This window comes from Bactrocera dorsalis, chromosome 4 (genome assembly GCF_023373825.1).
Source record: "Bactrocera dorsalis isolate Fly_Bdor chromosome 4, ASM2337382v1, whole genome shotgun sequence".
In the NCBI taxonomy this organism is placed as follows: Eukaryota; Metazoa; Arthropoda; class Insecta; order Diptera; family Tephritidae; genus Bactrocera; species Bactrocera dorsalis.
In genome coordinates this window covers 16,437,300-16,460,201 of record NC_064306.1, presented here as the reverse complement: position 1 = coordinate 16,460,201, position 22,902 = coordinate 16,437,300, and the positions used below count along the sequence as shown (strand labels likewise).

General features: G+C 35.1%; 1 protein-coding gene across 4 annotated transcripts; it reads left to right on the top strand.

Annotated features, from left to right (window-relative positions):
• Positions 1–3,981: 3,981 nt before the first annotated feature.
• Positions 3,982–21,850, top strand: LOC105222188 (WSCD family member CG9164). Of its 4 annotated transcripts, none has more exons than XM_049454709.1 (7): positions 3,982–4,189; positions 10,407–10,576; positions 17,233–17,371; positions 17,819–17,938; positions 18,053–18,304; positions 19,161–19,330; positions 21,666–21,850. In XM_049454709.1, the coding sequence occupies exons 2-7, from the start codon at positions 10,442–10,444 to the stop codon at positions 21,813–21,815; spliced, it is 966 nt and encodes a 321-aa protein (XP_049310666.1). In that variant the 5' UTR covers positions 3,982–4,189; positions 10,407–10,441; the 3' UTR covers positions 21,816–21,850. The 4 variants fall into 4 exon arrangements, with proteins under 4 accessions (XP_049310666.1, XP_049310665.1, XP_049310668.1 ...); XM_049454708.1 differs by having other exon boundaries at positions 3,983–4,189; positions 10,392–10,576; XM_049454711.1 differs by lacking the exon at positions 3,982–4,189 and adding an exon at positions 4,460–4,604.
• The last annotated feature ends 1,052 nt before the right edge of the window (positions 21,851–22,902 follow it).

Below are 22,902 nucleotides of genomic sequence, written 5' to 3'. Positions count from 1 at the left end.
GAGCTGGCATTATGCCGCGATGTCTGAATTTGGTATCCCCGCAAAACTAATAGGACTCTGTAAACTGACGCTGAACAGCACTAAAAGCTCCATCAGGATTGGGAAGGACCTCTTCGAGCCGTTCGAAACCAAACGAGGGTTCAAACAAGGCCACTCCCTATCGTGCGACTTCTTCAACCTGCTGCTGGAGAAAATAATTCGAGCTGCAGAACTTAATCGAGCAGGTACAATATTTTAAAGGCCTCTTTCATTGGCCTCAACACCTGCACCGTTAGTTCTGCTTTCTCCAGACTGGACAAGGAAGCACAGCAAATGGGTCTGGCAGTGAACGTGGGCAAGACGAAATATCTCCTGTCATCAAACAATCAGTCGTCGCACTCGCGACTAGACTCTCACGTCACTGTTGACAGTCAACAACTTTGAAGTCGTAGATAATTTCGTCTATCTTGGAACCAATGTAAACACCACCAACAATGTCAGCCTGGAAATCCAACTCAGGATAACTCTTGCCAACAGGTGCTACTTCGGACTGAGTAGGCAATTGAGAAATAAAGTCCTCTCTCGACGAACAAAAACCAAACTCTATAAGTCACTCATTATTCCCGTCCTGCTATATGGTGCAGAGGCTTTAACGATGACAACAACTGATGAGTTCATGTTGCTAGTTTTCGAGAGAAAATAATCAAAAAAATATAAAGGGACAATGGTTCAAAATGAACTCTTATTTCTTATATATAAATTACATATATATTACTTAAAAAATAGAGAAAAATATTATTATACAATACTTAGTGAATATCGCCAGAGCGGAAAGTAGCTCCGACAATTGTGTCGGACACACTATAAACACCCGGAGTTGGATTAACCAGGGTTAATTTTTCGAAGCGCGGCCGAAGGCCGTCAGTGCAGAAAGTAGTTCGAAACAACAAAACTATGAGCACCCGGCGTTGAACCGACCAGGGTTACTTTTATATCTTTACTTATTAAATAACATAAGGTACAAAATCCATACCAATCAAAAAAAAAAACCCTCTTGTATCATTGTCCCTACAAGTATATACTTATATTGAAAATCTAAAATTTTTTGATTATTTTTTCGGGCAGCTATTAATTTAAATCTTTTTTTTTTTTACTTACAAATTTTTATGCAAGTAGTAGACGTCTAGGATTTTCTGAAAATTTATTGATGATTTTTTCTTCAATGAGCAGTTGATGTTCTTTCACAAATCGCGGCGCTCAAAAGACATCGTAATCGTACCTAAGTTGATAAAAAACTGAATAAAATTTTAAAACCTCTTTAAAAAAATCGAATAATGAATAATAATGAAAATAATACTTTTTCAATCTGTAGGGGGGGCAGCTGCCCACCCCTGCACCTACCTGGCTACGTCCTTGCGTCACAGCAAAATTGTTTTCTGGATTTCCATACAAAGTAATGTATGTATCTTTTATCAGTTTAATAATATATAATTTTAATGAAATCTCAATAAAATACGGATTTTTGTAAAAATATGTACTTAAAATGAGCACCTAGTGGTTCTTTAAATCTTAAGAAAAATCGTAGAACAAATGTTGTTTGTAACCGACAATTATAATACATATCAAAATGTTGAATGAATCTGAGTTATCGGCTTTTAAGAGTTAACAAAAAATACACTTCATTAATTTAGCTATATTATAAAAAAAAGAAGCTTGTGAATATAATAGGCACACAACATTGTATAACTAAATGTAATAATTTTGATAAATTTTTCAAAAGCAATAAGTAGATCATATATTTTTTTGTGACGAAAGATCAAACTGATTTCGTCAGATAACTCTGTCGGAATTGTCTCTTGGAACTTAACTTTCATCGTTTATACCGATATTTTATCTATACCTAATATACAAATTTCAAAATTCTGGTTGAATTTGCATAAATATGTATGTATATCGAATATATCCGTCTATAAATAAGATATTTTTGCAAAATTTAATTAATGTATAATATTGAACATACAGCAGCTTAATTCCGAAAATGTATGCAATTGGTTCACGAATTAGCTCAACTTCTTTTCATCACAATGTATGTATATAGTGTATAAAAAAAAGCACTCGGAAATTGTAAATAATATTTCAAAAAACGTATGTTGCTAAGTTGGTAGGACTGTCCTTAATTAATATGCTAAATATTAGCGCGATCTGTCAATCAGTTTGTTTGCAGCAGCAGCTTAAGTTGAAGTACTGCCAGGGATAGTGTGAGAGCGCCTCAAAATAAGCGTTTTTTTATAACATTTTCCATTATGGCCAGATCGAACAAACTAAAAATTTTTGGGCATTTTAAATTAAAATACCCAACATTTTTTACGATTGCAAATTATTTAATATTGGACTTTTAATATATGTATGGCGAAACTACTTTATTCCTTTTTTATGATTTTATGGTATATTAAAACAACTGGCTTTCGTTATTTCAATACTTAATATATATAAATTTCACATTTTATTTGATTTTTATTGTTTTAAATTTTTATTAGCGATCTTGACCGACGGCAACAAATTCCTCCGTTCACATATATTTTTGGTATAATTTCAATCTAGCCGTTCAAGTCATTCCAGTTGCAAAACGTCAAACCTACCCAATCAGTCAACTGTCAAAGTTCGGTAGGTGAGCGGCTCTCACATTTCCAGTGGAAGGAGAGTTGAAGATCTCTTTATCTCTGGTACTGCGTTGCAATTTTTACAATGAATACCATCGATCAACCGTCGTATTTACCTAATTGACTACGTGAAATTTTTTTGCTTGTTCCGGAAATTGAAATTGCTCCTTATAATCCGTTTTCAGCCGATCGAAGAGATAAAACAAAATTCGCTGAAGGAGCTGAAGGTCATTCCAAAAAGTGCTTATGAAAAAAGTTTCGAGGACTGGAAAAATCGTTCTCATAAGCGTAGTGGGGATTACTTCGACGGCGACAAAATAAATATTCATGCATAACTAAATATTTTGCCTTTTATTTACAATTTTCAATTACTTTCACAATTTAGAATTATTTTGTTATTCTAGCATACTTTATGCGGAATATGTCGGTCAGTATGTGCGTTATCGTCATAAAATTGTTTGCAAACATGTTCTCGAGAATATCTGAATAATGCCAAAAATTAATGCAATCAGTCAAAACCTTTTCATGCCCCAATATACACCACTGTTTATGGTGATTAATCTGAGTGATATTTTAAAGAAATTAAGAGAGAAAGTTTCTTTAAATATAATTTGGTTAAGAGTTGAATATGAACGAAATCGGTCCACGATCTTTGACCTCATATATATTTCTAATATAATGATTTTAGATGTTTTGTCATATCAACATTTGAAAATTAATCAAGAGAATTTTTATTTTCACATTTAAAAACTAATAAAATATGGATAGTAAAAATATTAATTGTCCATTTTACGACACTACCAAAGTTGTCTAAAAATCATGCCTCTTGACAGGAATACCCTTTAAAATAAACGGAATCAAAGCAAATGTGTCAAATATCGCTTGTTTACACATGTGTTTTAACAGCTGTTCCTGTTCCTCTTACACTCTCAACTTGTGCTCTCTTCTACTACTTTTTAGGGCTAAGAACGCTTTTCCAGCAGAAACTTGGCTAAATAATGATAGTTAACAGTTAAGAAACAAATTTATTTTTGGGCTTTAGTATCTAATCAAACAGCTGATAACGGAGGATGCGCTATGCAATCTGAAAACACAGGGTGTTGCCATGTATGTTTCACAAATTTAAATATTATAGTTCTTTTAATATTCAATTCAGAATCGTAGTATACGAAGTTTTAACAATATGTGGTATATAGATTTTATACATACATACATACGTAGTATTTACATAGTTACTGCATGACTATGCACTCGTTTAGGATATACATACATATGTATATGTATGCATGTACTTACGAATCAGTATGCACAACGGTGTGATACCATGCAGCAAGACTCAAAAATTACGGTGAAGAAATAACACCCTACAAATTCATATGGGCTTTTATGAACACATTGGTATTTATGGTATATGTGGTATTTTCACCACAGTATATACTGAGATTTCTACTAGATGACGTGCTGTGTAATATAAACATAATAAACTAATGAAATATAAAATGAAATGGAAATTTTGAATATTCTTACACAGTGTTAGTGCTTCAAAATATGTGAGTTTACATTTCCTTTGCAACGACTTGTTAATGAAAAGCATATGTGTGCACCAGCATATAAAATGTATAAAATTACAAAATATTTTGTGAATTTCGATTTCTTCATATAAGACTTTCATTGCGAAAACTTCATTGAACTACATATCTACAAGATTTAAGTAGATATGTAAGTCGTATCGTCTGCTTATGCATACTCATACACAATTGTAGTTGCTTGTTTTGACTTTTGTTAAGGAAAAAAGAAAGTGTGCTTTGTCTGTGAAACTGTGCTGTGCAAATGTGTAGAAAATTTTTTTTTCGCTAATACAAACATTCCGGCTTATTTTTGTATGTACAAGTTCGTATTTATATTTGCATATACAGTTGGGCCAATGTTAGCGAATTCATGGGAGAATGAGATTTCGAGCGAGCGGTAATGACCTTTGGGCTGATTTTACAGATCCAAAAAGACATATTTAAAATTTTCATTGTCCTACCAAGATTGAGAATTAGCAAATTCATTTGTAATAACTTAAAATTTATTAGTAATGGTAAAATATTGACACTCTAATACTCCAAAATTACTTTAATGTGTATACACTTAAGTTAAAAAGTTCCAACCATTAGGAGAAAACAGGAGGAAAAGCTTTATGCATGTAAATTTACTACGAAACTTTGTCAGCTCTTTATTGATACAGAACTTAAGCGTAGCTAATTTTTAAACACCGTTCAATATGTGAGAATACTATTGAAATTCGAGCGAACACTCTTATGATAACATTTTAAAATTTCGGTTGAGTTTTACCGCATATATCGGTCAATATGTGAGATATCCTAGCAAAATTAGAGCACCTATGTTTTGGATATATTACAGTTTGATGCCGAAAATGTGTGAAATCGCTTTGCAAACTATCCTCGGTTCCATAATATCATAATTTTTGTTAAGCTAGAAGACTTTATTATGAAGATATCGGTCCGTCTGTGGGTTATATTCATAAATTTGCTTGGAAACATGTTCACGGGATTGTGATTTCTGACTATCCACCTGACTTTAAACCGTTTATGAGTAATATTTTATTGAAAAATTGGACGTTTTTAAACATGAAGTAATTTATTTTATTATATTGTATTGTTTAATTTAGTAAATTATTAAAATATATTATAAATTTTTTTTATTTAAAGATAAAAATTAAGTAATAATAAATAATAAAATAATTAATATACATATAGTTTGTAGTAGGGTTCAGGTTTTAGAAGGAATGATAGAAACAAGATTGTGCCATCGTGACGCAATGAATTTAAGAATGAGAGGCCGCGACATGAAAACTGGCAAATGACCTGTAAATTGCAATTTTTCTATCTTGCACTTTATCATTCTTATATTCATTACGTCACCCTTATATTATGAAGTCACTTTCACAGAAAAAAGTTAAGGTAAAAACTTGGGCGTAATCTTACTCACTATCATTACTGACCTTTAGGATTTTAAACAGCTGATAACAGAGCATGCGCTATGTAATCTGAAAACACAGGGTGTCGCCATGTATGTTTTAAAAAATAAAGCATTCTAGTTTTTTGAATGTGCAATTCAAAATCCCAGTACACCATGTACTTTATATTACATACATATATCACCCCTATTTTAATGCTCTCACAAAAGTCACCACCCTCACTATTGTGTAGTTTTTGTTATTTGTGAAGTTTTCCGTATGCTGAGGTGATTTCAAATGCTCACAATTCGTGATGTCTGAAAGCTAAACCTCACAATGTGAAATCGGTTGCGTTATGTTAATTTCAATATTTTAAGGAAATATAATGGAGGAACTAGTTATCTATTATAAATATAATTATTTATCTATTACAATGATTATGTAACTTACGGTCTTTGTATATAATACTTCCTTCTGAATATAAATAAAAAGACATATACATACATATTTATGTACAAATAATTTTGACAGGATTTTATTTGTAAATGTGTATATATGTATTTAATACATGTAGGAATAAAAAGATGTTTACATATGTACATATATTTAGATAATATGCTGTAACACTACAGCTGCTCCTTAGTTGTTCTTTCACATTTTGAAATCCTAAAAGGAAAATTTTAAAAATTTACAAAATTACTCGCTTTTCTTGGTTGTCCATTTCTTTATTTTGTCTTGCTTGTTTTTGTAAAACAGCTGGTTCAAAAGTGCTTTTCACCTCATGTGTTGAGTTTTTTTCTTGTGAGGGTTCAGCAAGAATAACCTCACGAATGTTTCAAACATCACACATTTGTGTGGTAATTTTAAGGTGTGGTTTTGAAATCACCTTAGCATACGAAAAACCTCACAATGGCGGGGGTGATGATTTTTGTGAGGGGACGAGAGGGCTGTAAATCTCACAAAATTTCCGCACAAATCAGTTGTGAGGTTTTCTTAGAATTGGGCTGTATATGTGATGTATGAAATTTATACAGTTATTGCATATACATACATACATACATATATACATAGTCATACATAACTATGTATGTACATGTTCAAGATATATGTACATACATATACGCATGTACTTTCGAATATGTATGCACAAGGGCGTAATACACAAGCAGCAGTCACAAAAACTCCGGTGAAGAAATAGCTCCCAACAAATTCATATGGGCTTTTTTGAATATGTGACCTGGTCTACGGAAAGGGGGCTTAGGTGTAAAAAAATCAATTTTTTTTCTAGTTTTCGCACGTTAGCTCCCTTTTCGTAGACCAGGTCACATATATTGATACTCGTATTTATGTACGATTTTGTTCATGAAAATAGTAGTGCAACAGCTTCTTACATATATTTAAAGCTCTTTCATAACATATTCCGACTTGCCAAGTCAACAAGAGTGATTATTTGGGAAGAATAGACATTTCAAATTATGAAAACGAAAAAAATCCCGTTACATTTACTTCCACTGCCTTTTCTATGACGCATTTTTGAATTTCCTAATAAGCAAGGTGTTCATTAATATAGTAGTGTATGCTCGTTAGGGGTAAATAAATTTAAAAAAATGTTAGTTTTCATAAATAAAGTAAAATGCTGAGTTTTTGGATCTTAGGTTTCTTGTTAACTTTCATCTTGGCTACTGCTGGCGATGTCGACTTTTTCAATATGACTATCGCTGTCGTCGTTTAGCCACTCATCAATTTCATCATCAAAATAAATTTCCGGTGATATTTTTACTAATAGTTACATATGTATGTAAGTATGTCTGTTATTTCCGTTGAGTTATTGGGTCGTAACATAACAAAACATTGCCTTTTGAGTTAAGAACACCTCCGTCTACGATATCCCAAGAAAAGTCACGTCTCTCTAGAATTTTGATTCCGTTAAGCTATTTTCTGTGCTCAACAAAAGATGAGATTAAAAACTTTTATGATAATTCATTTTTAAAATTCGAATATCATTCTGGTCCATAGGCTGAATTAGAGCCGTGTTTGGTGATAATATATACTCGTAGCATGACCCATATACATATGTATATGTATGTCTTTATCAAGATCTGCTAATGAAGGTGAATGGAAGGTCGCATTGTCTAGCAGTAGAAGTGTCTTGACAGGCAAATTATTTTCTTTTGGATATCGCTTCACTTGCTTGTTAAAGGCTTTTTCAAACCAATTTATTAAAATGTCATTCAAGCATTTTTGGTGTTGCCAAAATCTAACGGTAGCTGCAGTCTCTTGAACGCTTTGGATTTTTTCCTTTTCCGATCATAAATAACTTATGTTAGTTTACGAAAAGTATTATTACTCAACGTATTTTTAATATAGCAGTTCCCTCATATTATACTGTTGAAAAGAATGAGTTAATTATGCAACTTGACAAATAATTATGCACGTGATAATGAGGAGCTTGTAAAGTTGACCATGTACTACGTAAAATGATGGTGCTTTTTGTACGTATTGCGTTGCTTACGGCATTGAACATGGCGGGAAAATAAAAACTGCTCTGGGAAAATTGGTCAAAAACCTTACCAAAATTGGAGTAAAGCACTTGATAATTTCGAACATCACGCGCAACTTGATTATCATAAAAAACGCTTGCTTGATATTGAAAATTTGCGTGACATCGCACGCGGAAAGCAAAACCAATGGATATTCAACTCGATACACAAAAAGAAAAATCAAAACACGATGCAGTTCTGAAATTAACACTTATTGTCAAAGCTATTATTTTGTGTGGCAAGCAAGGAATCGCACTTCGTGAGCACAGAGACGACGGTCGAGTTATAATGGAATCAGACATTTTACAAGATGAAGAACAAAGTCGAAGGAAATTTTCGAGAGATTCTACGATACCGTGCTGAAGTAAATAATGATTTGATGCAACATCTGAAGCTTTCCCCTCAAAACGCAATGTATATAAGTAAAACATTCCAAAATGAAATAATAGATATTTTTCACAACTTGACTACTAAACGCATTGTCGACAGCGTAAATGAATCTCGCGGATTTCCAATATTAGTTGATGGTACAACAGACATCGCCGGGATTGATCAGTTTGCCATTTGTGTGTGGTACTTTGACCAATCATCAAACCTTCGAGAGGATTTCTTCGCATTTGTCCCCAATACAGAAATGACCGGAGAAGGGTTAGCGAAAACGATAATGAAATATCTTTTGAAAGTTGGCATTGACTCTTTTTGGTATGGCCAAGGGTATGATGGGGCTCAATTCAATTTGAAAACGAACGACGCTGAGGCATACTATCGCATTGCTTTTTATATTCCCTTTCTTGATACTTACATTGCTCATTTGCCGCTTTCTTGACCACAGATCAGTGTTAGAAAATTTTTGTGTATTTTTCCCAAAGTACGAATTTGACGCTAAAAAAGCTCGAGAAATATTTTCTTTTTATGAAAGGGTGATCAACTGTTCAGAACAAAACTTTCTTGCGGAGGTGAAAATGTGGACACAGCGATCTTCAGGCAAGCATTTTCGGAATGCTCTCGAAGCTTTAGAAGCAGTAAACAAAACGTCTTTTGGGAATGTTTTCAAGATTTTACGTATATTGGCGTTATTGCCCGTTTTAATAGCATCACCGGAAAGAAGTTTTTCGAGTTTAAAAAGAATTAAAAAATATTTACGAAATACGACAGATCAAGATAAGCTTAATGGTCTAGCATCAATGAATATTCATAGGGATATTGATCTGTCAGTTGATGAAATACTAGAAAAATTCTTTCAAAAACCAAGGAAAATATAACATGGAATGTGAGATTCCGTGTAATCCTAAATTAATCACTGAGCTTCAGCGATACTGCTTGTACAAATGTAGAGAAAGTTCGAATTATATGAACAACAACAAAAATCTTGTAACTTATTATAATTGCTAATAATTTGATGTGATTTTTTTGATCAATAACCTCATTCCAAACCCATATCAACAAACATATATTTTTGTCTGAGTTTAGGGGGATCCGCCACTGTTAAAGATACTGATTTCTTAAGTTTGATGAATGATTTGGAACGAGCTGCGTGGACTTCATTTGTTGACGTTACTAAAAACTTTCTTGGAAATCATAAGTCAAATAACTATTCACTAATTGTAAATGGTATGCTAAAGAGCTTTAAGAACTTAAGATGTAATATGTCCATCAAAGTGCACTACTTTTTTACATAAATTTTGTCATAACATTGTCAACAAATATTTAAATTATATGGGCGATAGCCAGGTGTTTTGTGAACATTAAAAAAAAAATTAAGCAAATCGGTTGAATAGTTCGACCGGAATCATGTTCGCCAGTTTAAAAAAGTGTGTTTTGAGAAAAACGCATTTAAAGTTTGAGGTGTGCATTCCGAGCCCTCCGAACGTCGAGCGGTATTATTATTTTTGGGCCTTTTTCGAAAACCTCAATAGTAAAGTGGGTTTCTCTGCGTTTCGCTTTAATGTGAATGCGCTCATACAAAAGCAAGTATCTAATTTTTCTTTCAAAGACGCAAAGCGAGGCAAAAGTTCTATGTGAATCAGTTATAGTAAATGCTCGAGTAAAGTCAGCTTACATAATTGTGCTAAGAAATGCCCACCACTGCTATAAATTGCGATCCTTTCCCACCTTATAACTATTTCATATGCGTTGTTAATATTTCGATTGTTTGGAAAATGGGCTTAAAGATTTAAAGAGTTTTTTGCAGTGTATTATTTTCCAATAATTATACATAAGTATAGTATCCTTCCATTACAAAATGTTCAGTTTATACATTTTTAGGAAAAAAAATTTATTAGGAATGAAAGAAATACGAAATGATATTACAAAGCTGGCGGCTATTCGGAGTTTCAGTAATAATCATTATTTATATATGCAGCGTTTTATTATTTTCAATAAATAGTTCGCCTCGCTCAAATCAGAAAAATGAACGCATCGAAAGATTTTCGGAGGTAGGTGTTTGAATTAAATTAAGATACTTATTATACTACATTTTAGATTTAAGTATCATATTATTCGTTAATAAATTTATTTCTAACATCAAAGTTATAGTTCTTTTAAAAAATGTCAAAAAATAATTTCTAAATAATATTCAAACGAATTATGGAAACCCAAAACTCCATACATTTGTGCGTACTCTTTTCCCAATTCTTTTAAATATAGTTTCGGTCGTTTTGCATACAGGGTTTGTTCGGAAAATAATAGAACTAACTCAATTTAAAAATATTTATTGAACCAATCGATACAATTCGTTAAAAACTTTCAAAATAGGCTCCTTCTGCGTCAAAGAAGGCATTCTCCGGAATACCCTTGAGAGTCGAGGTACATGCTGTTTGGATCCCCTCTGTTGTCTCAAAATGCCTCTTTGTCTTGGGATCATACCCAAAGACCCACTCATCATCTGTGGTTACGTTATTCAAAAATTGGAGCTCGCTTGTTCAAATTTTATATGTTAAAATTTTCTTGACACACTTCCACTCGTCGCAATTTCTGGTCGTCACTGAACATTTTTAGGACCGTCACAATTTCATGAACCACAGATAAATTGATAAATTTAACGTCTGGGCAATAAAACGAATACTTAATCGACGGTCTGGTGTCAAAACTTTGCGCACACAAGTCGCATTGTCGGCGTTTGTCGACCTCTTGCCGGCCTTCCAAAAAGGCCTGGTGCCACCGAAACACACCACCTCTTGCTAAAGCAACATCTGGTTAAGCCTGCTTGATTATATCAAACGTCTCTGTGGCAGATTTACTGAGTTTCACATAGAATTTAATCACTTACTTCTGCTCAGATTTCTGGCTTATCCCCGCGTACATGCCACACGATGAAGTGGTGGAGCCACCTCCCTTACTGCTGAGGAAAAATCCCAGTTTCCCTGGGGTATGTCAAGGACGCCAATGGGAAGTGGGTCCTCAGCAGTGAAGAAACATTTCAGATGCTTCTCGACGCTCACTTCTCGAGCAACACGTCCTCTGTGAGGGGATCTCTCGGGGTGTTGCGTGACGATTGTGCGGCCTTTCTCGGCATTCTGGATGAGCGACATTTCAGGTGGGCGATTAATTCGTTCAAACCGTTCAAGTCCCCGGGACCAGACGGCATCATGCCAGCGCAGCTGCAACAGGCTGTTAAGGTGTCATTCTGCTGGTTGGCACCTAACTATGCGAACTGCATAAGATTAGGTTACATCCCGGGGGCCTGGAGACGAGTCAAGGTCACGTTCATCCCGAAGGCTGGCAGCTCCCAGGCTCCCATGTCACGGCCAAGGATTTCAGGCCAATAAGCCTCTCCTCTTTTCTGCTAAAGACTCTGGAGAGACTGATGGACTGGTATATAAGGGTTCGCATTCCGAGAGACTATATGTCAGGAGCACAACATGCTTATCGTAAAGGCAGGTCAGTGGATACTGCCTTGCATACTATTGTGTCATGGCTCGAGGAAGCCATTGATGCTAAGGACTTCGCTCTTGGGACCTTCCCAAATATCGAGGGAGCTTTTAATAATGTCCTGCCTGAGGCAGTAGTAACTGTTCTTGACGGTCTTGGGGTTGAATCGAACCTCAAACACCTCCTTCTCCATCTTCTGTGCGACAGAGTGATCGAAACAGAATGGGGCAGCGCGCGTGCGAGGCCAAGCGTGAGTAGGGAACACCACAAGGTGGGGTTCTCTCTCCTCTTTTATGGATCTTAGTCGTTGACGAATTGCTCAAAAAACTAAAGGATCGCGACTGTCAGGCGATCGTCTATGCAGACGATGTAGCACTTATGGTCAAAGGAAAGTTCCTTAACACCGTGTACGAGCCGACGCAGAGATATTTCAGCGTTGTAACAAAAAGGGCGGTCGGAAGTGGACTCGCCATTAACCCAAACAAAACAGAAATGGTTTTGTTCAGCAGAAAATATAAGATACCGGTGGCACCGCTGCCGCAAATGAGGAGGTATTCGCCTGCAACCTGCGGATACAGTGAAATATTTAGGGTTCATCCTGCATAAGAAGCTTTCATGAAAGCCGAATATCGCGGAGAGGGCAAAAAAGGCATATATTGCCTTTTACTGCTGTATCGGCTCCTTCTCTGCCTATATGTCGCAGCCATCAAGGTAGCAGCAGATTTGATTATACTGGTATGGGTGCCGGGCCACAGTGGAATTGCGGGTACTTGCAAAGCTGATGAGTTAGCTAGGAAGAGCACCCTAGAATCATTATCGGAAGAATGGGAACGGATCGGTGCTCCTGTATCCTCTTTTCATCTACTATTATATAGCTGGGCCACACGGATGCTTGTCCAACGCTGGGCCAGCATCGGTACTTGTACGGTTGCAAAGCCTTTTGGCCTAGGATAGATCGCAGGAGATCTAGTGATCTCTTAGCCCTCAGTAAGGCTAACCTATCATTAGTGGTGGCACTCTTAAAATGCCACTGTCCCATTGGCATACATGCGGTAAAAATGTGTATTTTATCGGATGCCGACTGTAGAAGCTGTTTGGAAGAAGATGCGGTAGAAACAAGCCAGCACTTCTTGCTTGACTGTCCCGCGTTTTGGGAGGTCAAGACTTAGACTCTTGGGGGCGCATACCTTCGGACATCCCACCGAACTGGCGGGTGTTGAAGTTAAGCGTTTATGTAACTATGTATTGTCTACAAAGCGCTTCGGCAATCTGTAAGTCCGAACACGGGAGTTCTTTTTCAATGGCATCACAAAGGACTACATTATTAGTCTATGTGTGATCTTTGATCTGCCATCTAACCTAACCTAACCTAACCTCTGCTGCATTCTCGGCTTGGACCAGTCACAGAAACACGTCGCATGAAAATGTGTGTATTGACTTCCAGGTGCTCGGAGATAACTGGCCAGTCGCTCGTTTGTTAGCTAGGAGCGCCCTCTACCGAATCCAGTCGATGCGCGCACGCTCCGAAGTACAGTCGAGGCGGAAGAAAATCAGTCCTATTACTTTCCGGACAAACCCTGTATGTGTATGCGTTTTTTATGTTTTTCTTATTCAAAGTATGCATTTCAATCATCAATCTCTAACATTACTGTAAACTTAAAGGACTAATTACTTTTTTAAATATATTTGCCTAAAACGAGATCTGATTTGTGGGAATCATATATTTTTTATTTGGTTTTATTTACAGTTGTCCACAAAAAAATAGGAGTGACACATTGACGAAACGAATTTTATATTTTTTAATAAAAAAAAACAACATATTCACTAAATATAATATGTATTTTCAAAGTCCAGTTATTTCAATGAAACGTAAAGAAAATTTTATATTACAGTTTTTGTTAAATGAACTGAAAAACTAGTTCCTAAAAATAGGATATTTTTTAATACATAAAATTTAATTTTTTTAATTAAAAGTTTTTTTACAGTATTAGTAAACTAAATCATGTTTGATTGAATAGCTCCGCAAATAGATTCTATGAAATTGTGGCATCGTTTAAATATTAATCCTGCCCAAACCTTATTCACAACATGCCATAATTTTCTCAAATTGCTTTGTTTTCTCCCAAAACACTTTTTCATATCGGCTTTTTTCGGCAAAAAAATCTCTTTATTTACTCTACAACCCCTTCATCGCGAACCTGATAATATATGTATTTAGGATTATTATTCCGTTGATATACACACATTAATGTTATATTCCCTCAGACATGTGGAAGCATTACCTCATCTAATATTTTGACATATAGCTAACTATGTGAAAAGCTACCCCTGGCGTGATTTAAACGACACCATGCTTGACGTTTTTTGTTTAAATCAAGAAATATGTATATTCCGTATCAGGGAGACTCCAGTCAAAATTTTCAGAACATTACTACCAAACAATTTTGATTTCATTTTACCACAATAAATTTCGACTTTTAGCCACCAGCCAGGAGGCATAGCTTTTTCCAAATTGCATTCGGGGTTCCACGTGCTCTTTTTTTAGTAGCGGTAATTTTCGCTGATGGAGTCATGTGTTGAAGTTCACGCAAGCGAGGAAAATTCTCTGATTGCCGTTCATTTAGGAGTGGCCAGAAACGATTCTTTTACATATGGGTCACGACTTCCGGTCTTTGACCAAGTATCCTCTGGGTAACCAGAAAACATCCCTTTGAAGGCGAACTAAAATGAGAAGGCGAAACATCCTCTCCACAGAGTTGTGCGCTGTGACCCGTCACGTAAAAAACATACCAATGGAAAAAGCATAAAACAGTCTCGGATGGGAGACCCCCCTTTTATGATGACCATGCCAAACGCACTAAGCATAACGATTTAAGGACATGCACTTGGAATATCCGGTCCCTTAATTGGGAAGGTGCCGTTGCTCAGCTGTTTGATGTTCTCATTAAAGTGAAGATCGACATCACCGCCGTCCAAGAAATGCGATGTACGGGACAAGGACTGAGGTAAGTAGGTAGCTGTGGAATTTACTGCAGTGGTCATATAAAGAAGCGGTGTGGGATTCGTGGTGGGAGAGAGAATCCGTTATCGAGTACTGTCGTTCACCTCGGTGGATGAATGTCTAGCCACAAACCGAATCAAAGCGCAGTTCTTCAATATATTGCTGATTTTTGTCCACGCTCCGACGGAAGAGAAGAAAGATGTGACCAAAGAGGGCTTCTGTGAGCGCACCTATGAGAGCTTTCCCCGCCACGAAGTCAAAATCGTGCTTGGCGACTTTAACCTCAGGGTAGGCTAGGATGGTATATTTGGCACAACAGTCGGTAAATTAATCCTCCACGAGGAAACATCTCCAAATCGGTTGGGCTGATCGACATCGCATGGGCCCGAAATAAGGTCATCTGTAGTACTAGATTCCAGCAAAGAAAAATTCATCAACCAACCAGAGCGATGATGTTGTGATACGACAAACTCCTTACGTACAGCTGCAACCGAAACCATTGGTTTTCGGAAAATAAAAAAGAACAGCTGCTACGATGAGAAGTTCCGTGTCGCAGCGGAGAGAAAACAGAATGCTTACCTCGCAACATTACGATGAACCACAACACGTGCGGGATGGGATAGATACCGTGAGTTGAAGAGGGAAACGAGACGCATTTGCAGACATAAAAAGTAATGCTCCAAAATTCTACGAAAAGATACAGGGACTAACAGAAGATTTCAAGACCGGAGAATATTCTTGTAGAACCCCCAAAGGTGACCTAGAACACTTCTCCAGCCCCCTGAATGGCAGTGAAAGCATAACGACAGGAGAAGGCGAACCCGATGACGATGGACCAGACGTTACATTGCCTGACCATGAAGAAGTTCGAATAGCAATTAACAAAGCGGCGGGGACCGATGGTTTGTCGACGAAAGCATGCCCAACAATTAGAATTGAAGTGTGCTCTTCCCAACTATCGTGGGGTAAGTCTCCTAAACATCGCATATAAGGTTCTATCGAGCGTATTATGTGAAAGATTAAAGAACACTGTTAAAAAACTGATTGGCTTTAAACCTGGCAAATCAACAACAAATATTCACCATGTGACAAATTTTGGAAAAGACCCCTGAGAAGAGAATCGACACACACCACCTCTTCGTCGATTTCAAAGTTGCTTTTGACAGCACGAAGAGGAACTGCCTTTATGCTGCGATGTCTGAATTTGGTATCCCCGCAAAACTAATACGACTGTGTAAACCCACGTTTAGAAATAACAAAAGCTCTGTCAGGATCATGAAGGACATTTCCGAGCCGACTCCCTATCGTGCGACTTCTGCAATCTGCTACTGGAAAAAATAATACGAGCTGCAGAACTTAATCGAGCAGGTACAATCTTTTATAAGAGTGTACAGCTGCTAGCGTATGCGGATGATATTGATATCATTGGCCTCAACACCCGCGCCGTTTGTTCTGCTTTCTCCAGACTTGATAAGGAAGCAAAGCCAATATACGACGTCATTGACATAGTTCAGGGAATTAAAGGATAGCGGCTAGTCGGCGGCTGTCTAGGTCATCAAAACACACCAGCTCTGAAAATATTCGACGCAGTACCCGCCGGGGGAAGCAGAGGAAGAGGAAGACCACCACTCCGTTGGAAAGACTAGGTGGAGAAGGACCTGGCTTTGCTAAGAATTTTCAATTGGCGCCACGTTGCGAAAAAAAGAAACAACGAAGAAGAGTTATCATCGCTTATTTGTTCTGTAACACTTGCCTACGAGGTGTTTCAGTATTAACTAACACATTTAGTTCATTGTTGATGGCCTTGGATGACAAAATTCAAATTGCTGGTGTATTATGGAACTCTACGCAATTTTTTTTATTTATTATTTTTTAGGCTTAGAGATATTTTAGAAATGTCGAACACTCCTATTTTTTGTGGAAAGCAATAACAAGGGTATCCGAGAACTAGCAATGCTGAACGACCATCACAATAAAAATTGTTTCCTATATTAATGTGAATGCCCCGTTATGTGAAGTTGTGCAGCCAAATATACATATCTTTCATATTGGTCATCCTATTACTTTGTGGACAACTGTGTGTATGGTATACATATCTATATGTACATGTTTTCAAATTTTATATTCCTTTACTTATAGCATCTCTATAAATTTTAGTTTAACATTATACAGAAAGCATCCAATTTTGGCAAACACTTTTTAATAAATGTGCAATTTCAGTTCGCAAATTTTCACAACAGTCGTTTCCGTGGTTTCACATCCAAGGCCAATATCCGCTGGTGTAACGGCCTTAAGTATCTCAAGACAAACGTACCTAATAACATGATTACAACCGTTTCCGCTCTAAGCACTAATAAAGGTAAGTAAAGTGTGTAAAAATTACAGATAGGAGGCATCGTTCATACGCGGAAATACTTTTACCATTATTTCGAAAATATAGATACAAAATATAAAGAACAAAAATGTTAGAAAAAAATTTTGTACCAATGAGCAATTTTTGTACAGAAGAAGACAACACATTCCACTGTTGCAACAATAAAACTTACTTTAAATACACAATACATGAAGTACGAAAAGATCTTTGTGAACGAAAGAAAGTTACTCTTAATTGATTACTTAGAGAGTTTCTTTAGGTTTCTGTATTACTATTTTAGTGCATCCAACACACACAGTTCCTTTCATGTCTGCTTAACTTGCTTGCAAGATGCTCCTCCGTTGAGTGAGTCTTCACTCGTCAACTAAAAAATGAAGCTCAAAGGCAAAATATGCTTACATAAATCATCAATAATTGTGTTTTATTTTTTAGTTGCAACTACTGAAGATACTAAAGATAACGCTGCATATCGAATACCGGGTCTGACTGCCCTAGCATCATTTCCAGGAAGTGGTAACACCTGGCTTAGGTATTTATTGCAGCAAGCAACAGGTAAATAATAAACTATTATAATATCCAACAAATTTTACGAATAAATTGCTACAGCGGTTTTTTGATATAACTAGTTTTATACGTGTCTTCTGAACATATCGTTTTTAATTAAAGGGATTTTAACGGGGAGTGTCTACAAAGATTATGGGTTGTTAAAGACTGGATTTCCGGCAGAAAATGTACGTAATAGCTCTGTATTGTTAGTGAAAACACACGAATTCGGCCCTAAAGCATGGGACCCATTTACTAAGGCCATTTTACTGGTGCGTGACCCAGAGAAAGCGATATTGGCAGAATTTAATAGACAAAGTGGCGGTCATATTGGATTTGCGTCTCCCGATCGTTATAAAAGAACTAAAGGAAAATGTAAGAAAAATATGGAGATTTCACATTATTTAAGGAATCGCTAGTTATTTATTACTATAATATTTTATTTCATTTGACAATAATGAATATTTATATAAACTATACTTATTAGTTTGAAAAAAAAATATGGTAACATATTATATTTATTATTTATATACAGTGGTGTTAACAAAATAATAAGAGTGCAAATTGGATTCATGGATGATGCAGAAAATTATTATTATCGTAAATGTGCATTAACTGTTTCGAATCTATTTTTTACTATTGCAACATGTTGCTACAGAGTATAATAGTATTGTCCACCTAACGGTGTTTGTATTACCTAAAACTAATCGACTTAGGTATAAGGTCGTTTCTATATATAAACCAACTTATATCTATCTCGATTAATTAAGGTGAACAACACTATTATACACTACACTGTAGCAACAAACAAAAACATACTGATAGAAAGTTTGAAAACTTGTAGTCTTTAGTTTCTGACCAATACCATTATACATCAACTAAAAGTCGATTCGAAAACTTTATCAAAAGGGTGTTTAAAACATCAGTGCATTTTAAATGGGCTTGAAGGAACTTTGTAATATAATTTAAAGTAAGGTCAACTTGTCTTAATCCTTATATTAGTAGTTCAAGATGATGTAAGCAAAGCTCTATAATTCTCTTGATATTCAAAATAATACTTTAAACGATTTGTGTCACTCGTGACACATTTATGATCAGATGACAATAATGGACGTTTGGCAGTTTTCTGACCTTTATTATAGAAACATATTTTTCTACATCTCTCTATATGTATTTATCAGCACGGGTAGTTACATAGAATATTTTATTTAAAAAAATATTTGTTTTTCAGATTGGCAGAAGTTCGTACTTAAGAATTTGAAAATGTGGGAAGCGACTAATTTAAGCTGGGCACGAGATTTCTCAGGCAACATCAAGGTTGTATTCTATGAGGATTTGGTTGGAAATTTAGAAGGCACTTTGAGAGGAATACTTAACTTTTTAGAGTTTCCTATTAATGAGGTAACAACAAATTAAAAGTTAATTCAATAAAATCATAATATAGTATTGCTTATTTAAAAAAAATTCTATTGTAAATGTACGTTATATAATTTTGCTGTATTTAATTTGATTATTAATTTATGTATATAAGAACCAATATCATGAAAATCAATTGAACAGACGTACATACATATTTGTGACTAAGAATAAGTAAATAACCAGTGTTGACAAAATATTTTGCTTGACACCATTGGAGTTGACTCTAAAACCCCTTTCTGATCGATGTGCTAATAAATTGAAATAATTAGTACACATAAAAAGAGGAGTAAAGAAAAGTAGAATGCTTGAAACTGTTTTATTTAAAGAATTATTTTTAATCACAAAGCATTTTAAAAGTAAAAATGATAAAAAAACAAGAAAACAAGATTGAGTTCGGGTGTTTAGTTGAAAAATCCAAGAACTTAAAAAGCCAAGGAAATACATTAAGGTGTTAGTAAAAATCGAAGAAATCGCTCAATGGAAGAGGCTCAATTAATGCAAGTACTGGAATTTATTAACATTAGAGATAAGAGGTTTAGACCAGGGTCTAAACCCACTCTATTCATTTAAAGCTCTCAACCACATAATTTTTAATAAACCTGGTTCACTTAATTTAAATAAAATATCACACATTTTGACAAAACGGTTAAAAAACAGCTGGGAAGTCGGAAATCACCATATATGGAGTATATTGGGAGCGGTCAAGGTCTAGGTTGATTACACACATTTTATGCATTACAATTTTATGTCTTATACTGGCCAACTTATTCGGCATAAGGTTTGTTAGAATAACGTTAATCAGAATACATTGTGCTTCATGAGGTTAGACCACATCAGTTTTCAATAGTTTTGGTTAATTTTTATCAAAACTAAAAAAACTACAATCAAAAAATATTAAGGAATCCTTTTCTACTAAATAAAGCAACAACCCTTTTCAATTTTTTTATATTCTTGCAACCAGTTGTTGTTGTATTATAATTTTGTTCACCTAACGATTATACGTATCAAATAAAACTAAGCGAGTTAGTTATAGGGTTATATATAAGTATATGTATAGTATATAAATAATTGGAGTGACAAGCAAAGTTGAAATCCGGTTGACTGTCTGTCTGTATAAAAAAAATTGAGTTCGTAGGTGGGCGTAATCAGACCACTGCCACGCCCACAAATCGCCAGTAACCGAAAACACATGGAGTGCCATGTTAAGACATGAAACTGTAATTTGGTACAATGGATCGCACTAGCAAGAGGCATCTGTCGGTAAAAACTTTTGAAAAAATGGTCGTGGCCCCGCCATCTAACAAGTTTAATGTACATATGTATGTCCTAAACCACGTAAGCTACAACTACCAAATTCGCCTTGCACGTATATTACAAGAACTCCTACCGATAATGTGAAAATGGATGAAATCGGATGAAAACCCCGTTCACTCCCCGTATAACGGTACTGTTCAAAACTACTAAAAGCGCAATAAATCAATACCTAAATGCGCCAGAGACACAAAAACTTGCCGCCGGGATGGTATGACAAGGCCTTAAAAGGGCCGGGGTAAAAATTGGACGATGGCCGTTGTTTAAATCCAACAAAACCTGTTCAAGCCCCTAGGTACCGAATATTTGGATCCCAGTACCTATAGTTGATAGAAAGTATTGGTCAATATATTAGATATATAATTGAATTTCAAGGATAGTATTTCTCTGGTAATTGTATGTCTGTATGTTAAAAATGGCTTGAATCAGGTCAATTTTCCCTGAGCCCCCATATACCTAATATAAGGATTTTCGAACTTCCAGGTGACTTAATGTATCGGCCAATATTTGTGTTATCTCAATCAAAATTACAGAGCTTGTTTTACTTATAACAGTGTATCTTTGTGCCTAAAATAGATAAATTTGAGCAAAAACATGACTTACCCCCCATATAACTAATATCAGGATTTTCGAACATCCGGCTGACTTTACTCTATATGATAGGTTTTTTAGTATGCGACATGTTGTGGTACTGGGAAAAAAAAAATCTGGTCGATACTACCCCAACTGCTATATAAAGGTTTTTGTTTTTCTAACAAACCTTATGTGTCTGTCAGTGTATGAGTTACATATAGTATAGTATATGCATATATAAAATCGCTTGGATTTCGATTCTCAGGTTGAAGTTTTACACTATAAAGTATTTCGCTGGCTTTTATTCTTGTAAGTTGCAACATGTTGTAAGCAAAATATGTTCGGTTGTACCCTTAGCCTTTATCCTTATGGACTCTTTATATGCACAAATATTTATCACTTAAATTATATCTTCTAAATTTTCTGATTTCAGGAACTCTTCAGCTGTACTTTAATAAGAAGAGAAGGCGTTTTCCGGAGAAAGAAGCGGTTTTTGAATTTTGATCCATTTACTATATCGATGCGTTCCATGATAAAACAAAAAAAGCTAGAAGTGTATAAATACCTTGAAAATCTCAAATAACGCTGTCAATAAAACGTCTTAACTATTTATAACTACACACATGCATATAACCAACGAATATTAATTATTATATAGTGAATATTTATAAAAACATAAGCTGACATCCAAAATGCGAAATAATAATTTTAGATTAGTTGAACAAATGAAACATAATCTACCTTCCTAGTTTGCGCAAATTTATTAAAGAGTTTTTAACAAGTATTGGGTGCGTATACGATGGATTATGTATCTAAGGCTTAGTAATTTGTACATATGTACATACATACAAGTATGTATAATCTTTTTAGCTTCACGCGCTTTTAAACTTCCAAATATTTGTAATGCGTTCCGCAAACCGTATATAGTACGAATAGCAAATATAAACTAGTTTTGTATTAATTATAATATATAAATAATTACATATAAATCGTGTCCAATAAACTATTGTAATATTGCTTTTAATGTATATGTAACCACGTTTATAACTAATTTTACACATTTTATTAGTTCAAAGTATGTTCTATGTATAAATACCTGGATAATAATCGTATATGTACTTACACGGATTACACTATAAAGTGCGACAATAAATAATCCAATACCGAACGCCAAAAATTGGTGGTACATTTTCTTATTTCCTAATAGTTTCAATTAAGTCAACTAATTTACATTTTATGTGTTTACAGGAGTAATACTATACCTATTTCTATAATTTTTAATTGTGTTCGTGTTTAAAAATACCTAATGCACGTATTCAGGATCTTATATATTTATTAATTTTGCCACGAAAGAAAGGTCGGAGACCCCACAGTATTCACACGAGCTTTCGTATCACATTCAACGTGTGGATTTATGAAGAGAAAGGAGGTTCTGATTTGCGTTACTCATCACACGATAAAGGATTTTGTATTAAAGTTATAATCCTTCTTTTTATTTATTTTTATTCGTTTGCAAAATATGATAACACTTATTTTATGTTTACAAGCAACTGTTATTGCTATTTCTGTTATGTTATTTCACATTCTGTTCATCTATACTAATATTATAAAGCTGAAGAGTTTCTTTGTGTGAACGCGCTAATCTCCGAAACTACTGGTTCGAATTGAAT